The sequence below is a fragment of the Boleophthalmus pectinirostris genome, unplaced genomic scaffold (assembly GCF_026225935.1).
Source record: "Boleophthalmus pectinirostris isolate CB_2022bp ecotype Guang Dong unplaced genomic scaffold, ASM2622593v1 HiC_scaffold_14, whole genome shotgun sequence".
Lineage (NCBI taxonomy): Eukaryota > Metazoa > Chordata > Actinopteri > Gobiiformes > Gobiidae > Boleophthalmus > Boleophthalmus pectinirostris.
Window position 1 is genome coordinate 10,562,111 of NW_026571047.1, and position 13,629 is coordinate 10,575,739.

Genomic DNA, 13,629 nt, shown 5'->3' on the forward strand with positions numbered 1-13,629 from the left:
TTACTGCTAGTCTCTATGAAGATGTTGCCTGGAATATTTCACAGTATGGCATTACGTTTACTTATCACTAGGGAGACAGCAAGTTTAATTTGGAGTAAGAAAGCTTTCAGAAATATTTATGTGCATAGGATAGAAATGCGAGCATATTTGGCTGTAGTTGAGCATAAAATAAATATTACTCTCAAATGAGTCCAGTTGTATATAAAATGTACTGTGTGAATTTTAAGTTAAGACATCAAGAATTACAGGACTAATACAGGACTAAACCAGATCTGAACCAGGACTAAACCAGAATTAAAACAGGACTAAAACAGCACTGAACCCACAACTGAACCAGAACTGAACCAGCACTGAGAGTCAGGACAGGCCTGGAGGTGCGCCCGCATAGACCGTGACCGCAGGAGAAAAGACCGGCGCAGAGCTTCGCACTCCACCGGGCTAAGCACAGCCTTTGACTGATCGCAGTTTATGGACACCCTGGTCCGCGGGCTCGAAATTGTCCCTCTCTCTCTCTCAAGTTCAAGATTAGTCCTGTTTTAGTCCTGTTTTTGTCCTGGTTTAGACCTGGTTTAGTCTTGGTTTAGTCCTATTTTAGTCCTGGTTTAGTCCTGGGATCAGTCCTAGTTTAGTCCTGGTTCAGTCTGTATGCGGAGCAAAAGATCGGCTTCTCGATCGATGTTTCTTCTGCTCAATATAAGCCAAATACGCATGGATTTCTATCATACGCACACGAATATTTCTGAAAGCTTCCATATTTTAAGTCAATAAAAACCCATGCTATGTAGTAAATGCAAGATGGATACATTTCATGCCATACCGGGACATTCCAGACAAAGCAACAACATCTTCATAAAAGTTACACGATGTACCTTTAACTTTTAGAGTCCATTGAATATATAAGTGAAAGCTTCCAGAATGACCAATACAGACCTACATTATTTGCATTATATGGTTGTTTTAAAGTGAACATATCTTGTACATGCAATAATTTCAGTCATATTTTGCACACATGAGCACATAGGATTGGCTGCTAAAACGTCATGGTTCAGGTCTGTTGCTGCCAGCAGAGGGAGCTCTAACGTGAAATCAAATTGCCTGGAAATGGGGACTTACAAGGACATTATTTCAAGTTTGGAAACGTGAAATAAAAACACCATAGTGACCAAAAGCATGTTTAAAAGTGCCCTGTGTAACTTTTCTAGTGGAGAATCTGTCCTTAAAGATGTTATTGCTTAGTCTGGAATGTTTCACAGTACAACATTAAACCTTTGTATCTTCATGGAGACCAAACCTGACCAAGTTACAGGTCAGATTTGTGGAGAGACAACCGCGCTCACAGTCAGAATACCTGTTTTTAAAGGTATTTTTGAGCTATAAAACCATCTGTAATTGAATAAATGTAAAGTAGAGCTGTTTAATGTCATACAGTGGAACATTCCAGGCAATGATATATCCATAGAAGCAGGCAGGTGATGGACCTCCATCCAAAAAGTTACATAGTGCACCTTTTAAAAGCCAATAAAGGCCAATATAATACATGATATGCCCACTTTAAAGATTTGTAAAAAGTTGAATTTGGCACTCACAATATGAAACCGTTTTGTGTATGAAAAATCTCTTTTGCAAACGTATATATATTTAAACTAGCCCGTGTTCTAGGAGATATCACACTGAATTTAGTAAGTATTTCACATTTTAAATTCTCATTATACAGCATCTACTTCATATCAAAAGGGTAACAAAATAAACAATTTGGCACAATTTGTTGAACTTGGAAGAGATGGTCGAAAATTTTGAACATTTTATAACTGCACCGAAAGCTGAAATTTCAAAATTTCTAGGTTTTGGTGTTTGTGGTTCTTCACTGACCATTGGTGAAAACATGTTGCATTAGTACTTTGTGTACCAAGCTTTTGACAATCTGTGGTAAAACCCAAGCCAGGATTAGCTAGTTTGGTTCCATATTACGTCGATTTTGTAGCCTACTAGCCACCTGTTGCTTCATCAGAATTCTGCTCCCAAAACCCACGTCACGTTTCAATGTGTAAGCTAGTTAGTGTGTAGTCGTGTACGCTATCCCTTGGTTAGCTTTTGCGCCATCCAGATGCTAGCTGCTTACTCCCCACCCCGACCAGCTGTCAGCCCGCACGCGAGACCACAATTGAACAATGGCAGTGACAATCTCCAATCTGTGCACAGTTTATGGAAAGGACAGAGTTCAAAAAGCCCTACAATGTCCGTCCCCATCGGCGCGTGTCCGGTTCCGAGCCCTGTGAAGAATTGTATGGGGAATACAAGGTAGTTCTTTGATTGGCAGATGAGCTGTTCCGGTGGTCTCCTCTCGCAATCCGTTCCGTGGTTGTTCCTTTATATTGCTTCATAAAAACCTGTCCATCTTTATCAGCGGTCGGCAGTTTTATTAGCTAGGTGGTGCCACGATGTAACATAGTCATTACTGGTGGATATTAGTCATGTCAGACAATCTAATATCCCATGTGGACACAGACGCATTTCGCCAATGATGCCTTACGAACCATGTACTCCAGTAGATTCGGTGAACTTCTTGGTTTTGGAAAACGAGGACCACTCACATGTGACAATCATTCAGCGACAAGCCTTCAACACGAGGACACAAAAAGACCTGCCCGATGAAGGTGGTTTCCGTAGGGATACCGGTACCACGCTTCCAACATGCATACTTTCGGAAAACAACGAAATCTTCCGCGGAATGTCTCACACCGTCACCTCCGTTTTACTGTTGGTGACGAAGTACGGTTGGGTGGGGAGGAAGTGTTGGCTCCGGCTTTGGGCCCGTGTCCCGTGGAGCTGGTTGGGCTCCAGGATGGTGCACTGCGGCCTTTTGTGCCCGTAAGCCTTCCTCCGGCCCACCGTCTCCGTTCCGTCCCATCCCTTAATCCCAAGTCCCATCGAGTGCGAGGCTGATATCGTGTTGGAGTTGTACGCAAACGGGCGCCCCATGGTTGCCGTACCCATGGGGGCATCGCTTAGCCTGGACATACCCAAAGACGTACCTCCCGGCATGGTCCCCGACATGTGCGCCAAGGTTGTGCCACCCATCCCCGGCGGTTTGCTACTGTGCCCGTGGGGGTGGCTGTGCGCGCTGTGAGCCGGGTGAGTGTGGATGCTTTTCAGTTTTTGGCCGTTGGGCCTCTGTCCGCTCAATCCGCCTCCTCCGGCCATGTGGCGCTCTGTCGGGAGGGTGGTGTAGGTCGCCACGGGTTCAGGTGTCAAGGGTCCCAGGGAAGTCATGGGGGTCAGGGAAGTCATGTGCGATAGGGAGGTCATTGGCGTCATCGAAGTCATGTGCTGCATGGACGTCATGGATGTCATTTGCGTCATGGAGGTCATGGGCATCATCTGGGCCATGGAGGGGTTCATCTGGGCGGAGCTCATGGGATTGGACGTCATGGGGTTAGAGGTCATGGGGTTGGAGGTCATCGGAGGGGTCATGTTGCCCATGGTCTGTCGAGAGCTGCCCATCGGCTGCATGGGGAGGCCTCCCTTGGACGGAAGCTCCACCATCATTCGCCGCTTGTTGTAGAGTTCTCCGTTGTACTTGGCCGCTGAGAAACACAAACAGAAGAACAGCAGTTAAACATAATGTACATAGTTAATTAAAATATACCTTTCTAGTTTTTTATGCTCTGGACAACTTTAGTATTGTTAGAATCAGGGTTCTCTTCTCTTTTAAAGGTCCTACATACCTGGAGTTGTGTTTTATTTACACATTTTTGAGTAATCCTGCATTATTAATCTGTCTACATCTCCTAAACGCAAAATTCTCAGTTCCACCTTATGTCATGAAGTGGTAGTTTTCAAGTTAACAGCTACCTTTTTCTTTTTGTTCAGTCATCCAAATGATTGTAGTGAAGGTGTGTGGAGTTTTAAAAGACATTGGCACACTTCCTGTATTACAATGTGACATCACAAGGTGGAACAGAGAAGAACACAGCCTAAATATGCAGGGTTTGTGTATTAAAAATGTGTGAATGATACAAAACTCTGTGTATGTTTTTAATCAGAAAATGGAATTAAAGCATAAATCAGAAATCACTTTCAGCAGCTTAAGTTAGAACATAACCATATTTCATTACAAGAATTTACCCGTTAACCCCTGATATTTCCTGAGGGTCTTTCAGTACTTTATGACTCATTTTGTGTAAACAGATGTAATTAGTTAATGAGAAATGAGTCATGAAAAGTACACACTGTGCTCAGACTATAATTTCTTAAAGAGCCCATATTATGCTGTTTTCTGATCTATGCTATTATTTCGTTTCCTTGTCAAAAAATATATATATATCTGGAGTTGTTTTTGTTTCATTCAGACACTTTTATCACACAAACCCTGTGTATTTAGGCTGTGTTCTCTCACCTGAAAACACTATGTTCCACCTTGTGATGTCATGTGGTGATACGAGAAGCCATTGTGTTTTAAACTCTATATATCTTCACTAGAAACATTTGGATGATTTCAACCCTGGAATTGCCAATCTCGAATAAATTAAAGGTAAAAGGTAGGTGGTAACTTGTAAAGTACGACTACATGACATCACAAGGTGGAACAGAGCATTTTGAAATATGGAGGTGTAGAAGTGTGAATGAAACAAAAACACAACTCCAGGTCTGTTTTTGAGGAGGTAACAGCATTATAACACAACTGAAAGCTCACAAGAGTCAATTTTCTGTTATATATGACCTTTAAATCAGAGTGAGCACCAGTATTCGCAGTTTGTGGAGACCTCCTTGCCAATGGAGCCTCTTCCTTCTTCCCTTTCACAGCTAAAATAAAAACTTAAGTCTCAGTATCATGAAACCCAACGTGTGACGCAAGGTTACAGAGAAGATTTTCTTTAATAGCTCGGCAGCACGGTCCAAGGTCACCATCAAGCAGCAATTTTGAGAACCCACAGACTATAACTTCGGTCTTCAGACTATAACTGAGTAGCATATTGCATTATAATAAAAACAGATTCATTAAAATTGTCAAAGAAATCATCTAAACCTTGATTTACTATTGTCCCTTTTGACCTATTGTTCGCCAGTGCGCTCTCATGATTTGTATTTGTTTGTCCATTATAGCAGAATAACTCAAATAGTCATTTAAAATTGTATGGACGAGTGCTTCAAAATAATTGGAGATGCAAAAAATATCCTTGATGAAGTGTGTTTGTCTTGGCTTACGGAGCTTAAAGGCCGGATGTCAGTGATGTTGTACTGATCCTGATTAAAGGGCGTGTGATTAAAAATTGACTTTCTTGAGCTTTAAATCATGTTCTAACAGTGTTCCCTCATCATTAAATCTAAGCTGTAATTAAACTGATTCATGGGTGTTTGAATAATCCTCTATTGTCTTCAATTTGAGGCTTTTCTTTCCTAATTTTCTGTGCATCTATCTCCACTCACTACTGGAGAATGAAGTACAGAGCAGTGGGCGTATGCTGGTGGCTCTGAAAAGTGGGATTGATCTGCAGTATGGTCTTGAAAATCCGTGATAAAAGATTGCTCCATGAAGGCTATATCAAGTAATAAAGCTTCTTGGGTGCACCACATGCACATACCAAAACACTGAATTTATAGATCTGTTTGAATATTGTTTTGAGACACTTGAAGGAGGATCCAAGGCGTGAACATATTATTTGCATATTCATACTGTTGTTTTAGATCTCTGGGTTTAGAGATAGAGAGGAGTTCAGATCGCCTGATTGTAAGTCCTCTCTGCTTAGGCTGTTAGGGACCCTGATCTGACCCAGAGCTCTGTATTAGAATTGTATTGGAAAGGGAATACATTTTTTGTGATTTAAATTGATTGAGTCTAGTTGCCTAACATCCAACATGCACCAATCACTCTAAATACTGAGAGGGAAAATGAGAAAGAGAAACAACTATATAACATGGTTAAAAGCTCTGAAAAGTAGATTTTGTGTAACAGGTCTGTTTTAAGTTATTTTAGCTCAGTATTGTTTGAAGTGTGGATACCTGTTGGCCCAATCTAACTCTTTTTGCTTTTTCTCAGCAGCCAGCCATGGCACCTGAGTGGTTGGCTGTTTCTGTGGCTGCCTGGCTCACACACTGAGCAGTTTTTGAGACTTTTTGTTTTTGAGCTCAGTTTTTAGCATCATATCATGGGATTTTAACCAACTGAGAAGTATAGCCTGTGCAGTTCAAAGGACGCAAGTAATAGACTGTTGGATTTTGTAAAATGAGTTGTTTATTTTACCTGTAGCCATGGAGACTGTGCAAAAGAGTTGCTAAGGAGCTAGCTATGAAAATGTTAGACGCTACAGGCTTTTAGCATCATATGTGGCAGCAAATGTGGCAAAAGACCTCCCAGAAGAAACTCTTTGAGGGAATGAACCATTTCGTCACCAACCAAAACATCAGAGAGATCTTTTGTCCTGGGAACTCAGGTATCCCCAGGTTTGACTACCCCAAATTTAACATTTTTAAAGACCTTTTAAAGACCACTTAAATGAAAATTAAGACCAACATTGCACCCATTATGCGGGTGAAAAACACCAGATCCAATTCTAATAATGACCATTACTCACTGCTTTAAATCTCATATAGAACTCATTTATAGTAATATGCATTGCTTGTAAATGGCCAAAAAATCATTTACAACATTCTAACAAGACAAACAAAGTATTGTTTGTGCATACTCCAAATTAAATGTTCATTCATGTTACCTGATTTCACGTTGTTGTTGTTTTTTTTTCTCTGTTTAACATTAGTTGAGTATACAAAGAAATAGGCTAATGAAATTTGAGACCTTTGTGAAAACAATCAGACTTGGACAACATCATTTAAGACTTTTTAAGGCCTTGATTGAAGAACACGAAATGTAAGACCTTTTTAAGACTTTTAAGACCTCGCAGCTGCCCTGGACCCGTTCCTCTCCTCAAACTGCCCTGATACAAATCTGCTGACCTTACATGACCAGTCCTGCTGTTCAACTGCACTGAGACCTTTGACTGACACTCAAAGGCCACTGAGAAGCGCAGTGAAAATGTAACCGCAGCAAAACTTTAATTTCCCTTGGGATCAAAAAAGTAACTCTCTCTGTTATAGTTTGTAATGAATAAAATGTAAAATAACATCTACATATGGTCTAAGTGCATGAAAAAGTACCACATATCTACAGTACATCTTCCTCCATAACAGTCTTCATACCTTATAGTCTAAAATTCTGAATACATCAATCAATCAAAAAGTCTTTCACTATGACTTGGTGTGTAAAACAAAGAGTTACTCATTTTTCACTATAATATGGAAATCCATAGTAACCACTTGTTGCATCAGCCCCCCCCCCCCCCCCCCGCTCGCATGCCTCCGTCTGCTGTTTGCCTTCACGCCTTGCATATACTCTGCGCTCTGTCAGTCACTGTCAGGGCTGCGCTCCCTCTTATCGCTGACAAATATGACCTTTTTTCCGTCGGATTCCCAGCCTCCGCCATTACTCCTTTAAGCCTTGTTGCCTCCCCGTCCTTGAAGATAAAGTTAACACACTCGCAGTCAGCTCGCCACGCCGCTGGAAACGCAATAAATCAGCTTTGATCCTGAAAGAGAAACTAGCTCCGCCACCGTGTGACCGAAGACAGTGGGGGAGAGGGAGAGGAGACCGTGTTGGTGGATTGATGTTGGGCGTTTAAGGAGAAATTTAGACACTATTTGAACTTTAAAGGTCCTCTATTACGCAAAATTGATTCTTTGGGAGGTTTAAGCCATGTTAGAATGCTGTTCCTCATCAAAAGCGCGCCCGGAGTTGTTTTATTTTCATTCACTTATATACTTAGTTCAGTAAAGATGGGCAATTCTCGGGCTGAAATTTTCCAAATGATTCTCGAGAAAGTGTATGTAGTTTAAAGGGTCCATCTCATGCAAAATCAACTTTTCAGAGCTTTTTACCTTCTAAGAGTGATGTGTGGGCTTTGTATATGTAGCTGAAGTGTTTTTTTTTGATTGATTCTATGTTTTTTTAACAAATTGCGGTGTATTTCTGCCACTCTCCCACGTGACAACGAACCTGCCTGCTACAACGATGACGCAGCTAGCTACACCTATATCACGTTTGACCTAGCAGAACGCGCTTTGCACCCGTCCCGTCCCCTGCTCCACTGCCTCCACCCCACATCGGCTGACAATTCCCACATGAACAACTAAACAAAAGCAACAGCATAAGATCATTGTTCTACACTGCAGTGAACACGATATAATAAGTTTATGTACTAGTGTTTATTAATACTTTACCAATCAGTAATGTTCAGCTGATGTTGACGCGGTGCTTGAGCTTCGTGCACCTCAAAGTCCTCGTCCGATTCCGGGTCCAACACAGGTTGAACACTTAAGGTTAAGGTATCGCCATGACGAATAAAAGTTTATTCCTACTGCTATCAGGGTGCACGCCTGTCTCCCCTCCCTCCCTGCGATAGACGGAGGAAGGGCGGCTCACTCAGAGCCTACGTCACGTTTGGAGGGCGGAGCCTGTGCTTTCTCAGGACGGGCGGGGGGATGAGCAATAGTCGGCCTTTCACAGTACCTGGTCTGTGACTGTCTCCAAGAAATCAGTAAGATTTCAGAACTATTGTGTAATGGATGTTCCAAAACCCAAATTGAGCTTGTATATGTGCAGAAGATACAATGTGAAAAGAGTTAATTTGCATGACACAGGCCCTTTAAAAGACACTCGAGCACTTCCTGTATTGCCACATGACATCACAAGGTGTCTTCTGTTTGAAAGAAGAACTCAATGTGAAAGAAAACAAAAGACAGCACAAGGCAGGTTTTGATGAGGAAACAACATTATAACATAGATCACAAAATAATGTAATATGGGCCCTTTAAATATCTGTCTAACAGAGCTCACTACACACCCTCGTTGTTTACAGCAAGTTGTTAAATCCATTGAACTGCCCTAACCGTCACTGGAGTCATATTTTGCAAAAGATGATTTGTTTTGAATGATTTTGTTTAACAAATTGCGTAGTTTACACGTTTTCTGATATTTAGAGAGTGCTTATCTGACTTTCATTGTTCTGTGTAAACCGCAGCATTGATCTAAAACAGCTTAGAAACAGAAAGGAGCCCATTGACTATGTCTCTGCTTCTGGCCCTTTCTCATCATAGTAGCATTTCAAGTATTTTTATTTAAGGTGCAATTTTTTAAAGTGGGATTAAACACTGAAACTCCACCCACAATCACATTTTAGAGCTGCTAAACTGGGCTTAACCTGGAGAACTAAAGAAGAGAGTGAAAGAAGAGGGGTGGGGTCTGGAGGTATAAGGAACAGTGTGATTGGTCAAACAGGTATCCACACTTCAAACTCCGCCCCTGCAGCCTGGTGTTTGTAATCACAAACAACTGGTTTAAATCAGGGCAGTCCTGTGTGATGTTACGTAGTACTTGAAATTGCATTACAACACACATTCAGGTTTATGTTTACTCTTAAATAGAGGTCTGCACTGGACAGAATTTTCTGTCCCACTCCCGCCTGCGCCATCCAAAAATGGTAATTTTCATTCCTACTCCCGCCCACATCTGCAATATTTTGTCCCGCTCTCATCCACAAATCCTGCAAGATGGGGATGTTCACTTTTTTTCTCACGAAAGGTCTTTTCATTAGTTCTTCGAAGCTCTATCAAACACGGAGAAACAGAAAGGAACTGTCCAAAATGTGCGTGAGATTTGACCACATCCGCAAATTTAGGCTGTTTCAAATATTTTTATTAATGCCAAATAAAATATCTAGCACAAATTATGTATGATAGGCATACATTCATCATTTGTATATTTTACTTTACACTCATGTTTAGTTTGTGGAACTGCAGTTTATCATCCCACCCGCCCCCATTGTGCAGTCCCGCTCCTGCCAGTGCCCCCGGTGAGCTTTCAAAATGTGTCCCTCGTTGCACTGTTTTGCATCGGGTCCCGCAGGGCTCTACTCTAAAACTGCCACAAAAACAAAAAAAGGACTAGGTAGACTATGCTTTTACAATACGGACAGTTAAGTAGCAAAAATAAAAGCTGACTTTCATTCCACTTTAAACCCTATGTATGTATTTTTCATCACAAAAGTAAGTACAGGACTGTGGGCGGAGATAGGAGGTAGGTGAAAACTTCTTGTTTCTTCTTTCTGAGCACTTACTCAAATGGAGGATATGGCAGGATTACTCAAGCCTCAAACATGTGAATCACTCAAAATACAACATTAAGTCAGCTAATGGTTAAAGAACACCATTCTAACATAGTTAAAAGTTCATAAAAGTACAGTTTGCATATGATTTCTGCTTTAATGTTGTTGCAAACTTTCACTGTTTTTGCCCGAAGCTGTTTACTACTCCATGGGGAAAGTTTCTGAGCATTTCAGAGATATGAGAATAGATATAAGACCACCGCACAATGCACGCTCCTTCTACTATACCATGATTAAAACAGACCTATTATGCAAAATCGACTTTTAAGAGCTTTTAAAACATCTTTTCCCTTCTCATTCACGCTCTCGAAGTTGTATTTGGAGGGATACGTGCATGTTTCACTGATCTAAAATTTTATTTTCCAGGTTCCATATTGTCGATCAACTCCCGTTTTCACCGCCACTGGCATACGCCCACTGCTCTGTACATCATTCTACAGTTTTATTTTCTTAATCTGTGATACACGCTGACATGTGTAATCTAACCTGTCTTGCATTTTAACACTTTATATATGTCATATCTTGTATAAAGAAGTGGATTGTCTATCGTAGCGTTCAGGTCCAGTCAAATGAAGCTCATCGAGGCTTAGTTATGGGGCCAATTTGGTGTTCTGTATTAAAAGTAGGAATTTATTTGCAGACTAAACAGCGAAATAAAAACACCAGGATATGTAGAGCGGGTTAATATGAGCATTTTAAGACCAAAATTACAAGACTCACTGCAGCAGATACAGAGAGAGAGGTAAAAATGTTTCTACATCAAGTCAATGGACGCAGATTGCCCCAGATGCCCATCCATGCTCACTTTCTATTTGGAACATGGCGGCGTAAGTAAGATTTTGAGTAAATTATGTTGAAATAAGTAGTCTAACCTGTCATATGCACATTACCATACAAAACAGAGACAGGTGCAGAGGAAGAAAGTGAAAGCGGGAGAGGGAGAGAGCACCCGAGGGATCAAACTTGCTCAGGCGACAGGTGAATCAGTCGGGCGGCAGGCGCACATCTCCCGCCGCGTACGTGAGTGGAACCGCCAAAGCGCCGCCGTCTCACAGTGGTGCGTTTCACCGCGGGATAACCAGGGCCCCGCGGAGATCAGGCATATTTAGGCACCGGGAACAAATGATGGCACACCTCCGCAAGCCCACATCAACCAAAGGACATAAAACCCATATTAGATTCCACCAGTAGGCTTAAGAGAAAGGGAAGAGAGGAGGAGGAGGAGGAGGAGGGAGTTCATCTGATGGGCTTTAGAGATAAGAGATAATATTGGATTGGTTTCGACTGGATGAAGATGTGACTATCGGCATGGCAACCCTCTTATGCTGAGGTGAAGTAGGGCTTGAAACTGTGTTGGTAAAGAGGAGGACCTGGAGAGGATGAGGTGGCTGGTATCTGTGGCTGCGTTGGAGGTTTTACATGTAAACTCATGTCTATTTATGAACAGAATTTTCAAGCTTACTTATATTATGCAACATTGACTCTGGTGAGCGTTAAGCCATGTTATAATGTTGTTTCCTCTTCAAAACAAATCTCAAAACTCTTTGTTCCTCTTTAGTTTTCAGGTGAACCGATTCGAGGGCTGAAATTATTTAGCCAGGCTTGTGCCACCTAGTGCCTCCACTCAATTTAATTTCTCTCTAGTAACTAGGTCAGGAATCAGAATACAATAGACGGTTTGCAAAAAATAAGGGAAGTGCGAGTTCGGGCACCAGCCAATCAGCGAAGTGCCATATATTCAGACACTCAGATCTATGTCTCTCTGGCAGCAGGAGACTATGGACCAGTGGAGTCACTTGGTCACTGCATCCAACAGATCAGTGTGTGGATGCAAAACAACTTTCTCCAGCTAAACTCTGACAAGACTGAAGTCATAGTGTTTGGTCCACAGAAACAAAGGGACAGTGTCAGCAGTCACCTCCAGTCTCTCTCTCTAAAACCTTCAAATCAGGCAAGAAATCTAGGGGTAATAATGGACTCAGACTTGAACTTTAACAGCCACATCAAATCAATAACATCTGCAGCCTTTTACCATCTAAAAAACATAGCAAAAATCAAAGGTTTACTGTCTAAATCAGACTTGGAGAAACTTATCCATGCGTTTGTCTCCAGTAGATTAGATACTGTAATGTTCTGCTCACTGGTCTCTCCAAACGAGCTGTGAGACAGAACTGCAGAACATCCAGAACATCCAGAACGCTGCAGCTCGGGTCCTTACTCGAACTAGGAAGTACGAGCACATAAGTCCTGTGCTCAGGTCTCTGCACTGGCTTCCTGTGGCTCAGAGAATAGACTTTAAAGCAGCTCTGCTTGTACAAGTCTCTCCATGGACGAGCACTAAAGTCCATCTGTGTCATGTTAGTGTCATATGAACCATCTCGCACTCTGAGGACCTCAGGGACCGGCCTCCTGCTGGTGCCCAGAGTCAGAACTAAACAAGGGGAGTCAGCGTTTCAGGTTCATGCAGCTAAAACCTGGAACAGTCTTCCTGAACATGTGAGACAGACTCTTCTGTGACGCTGTTTAAATCCAGGCTCAAAACATTTCTGTTTAACTGTGCATATAACTGAAAGGTTTTCATTCCGCACTCTTCTCTCCAATTTATGTCTCTCTTTTTTAATTTTAATCTTCATGATTATTTATGTTTTGATTTGTTTTTATTATGATTTTAATGTATTTCTTATTCTGTAAAGCACTTTGAATTACTTTGTGTACGAATTGTGCTATACAAATAAACTTGCCTTGCCTATTCTGTGTTGTCAACGATTCCCGAGATCGAGGATTTAAAGCCGGAATAAAGAGAATGTTTGGATCAAGGGGAAAGACATTACTGCCCTTCTTCCTACGGGATTTGGGAAAAGCTTAAGATACCAGTTAGTCCCATTAGCGGTGCATTACATACGTGGCTACCAAATAGCAGTGATTGGTTAAATGATAAAAAGTACCTGCCTACCGACGAGCGAATGAATTCCAACGCTGCGAGGTCAGACGATTTCTACGAAGTGAAACCAGCTGATGAATCGGGCTAGAAATTATCCAAATGATTCTAGTAAAGGTGTACAGAGTTTAAAAACACAGTGGAGCACTTCCTGTACTACCATATGACTTCACAAGGTGGGTCAGGGTGTTTTAATATGGGAGTATGCGGCGTTTAAGCGTTAAACACGAATATGAGATCATTCTAAAGACATTCAGGAAAGGTTCATCTCTGTCTTGTGAATGTGACTTTTTTAAAAGTATATGATCTAGTATTTTTAGTTTCGATACTTGCTTTAGTATCGCTTAGCATCTGATTTTCGATACTTTCAACAACCTCACACCGACTAGCAAGTCAAGATTCACGTCAGCTGAGCCCACTCAAGAATACATACATATTTCTTTTGAGGTATTTTGGACCAATACAAAAACCTGTAAC

The 13,629-nt window shown here is 41.6% G+C and overlaps 1 protein-coding gene across 1 annotated transcript in view; it reads right to left on the reverse strand.

Moving 5' to 3' along the window:
* Positions 1–2,733: 2,733 nt before the first annotated feature.
* shisa9a (shisa family member 9a) overlaps positions 2,734–13,629 on the reverse strand; it is a 142,728-nt gene continuing 131,832 nt past the window's right edge. The window contains exon 4 of the mRNA XM_020924424.2: positions 2,734–3,584. Coding sequence (XP_020780083.2) covers positions 2,734–3,584 — 851 coding nt within the window. The remainder of the gene's footprint in view (positions 3,585–13,629) is intronic.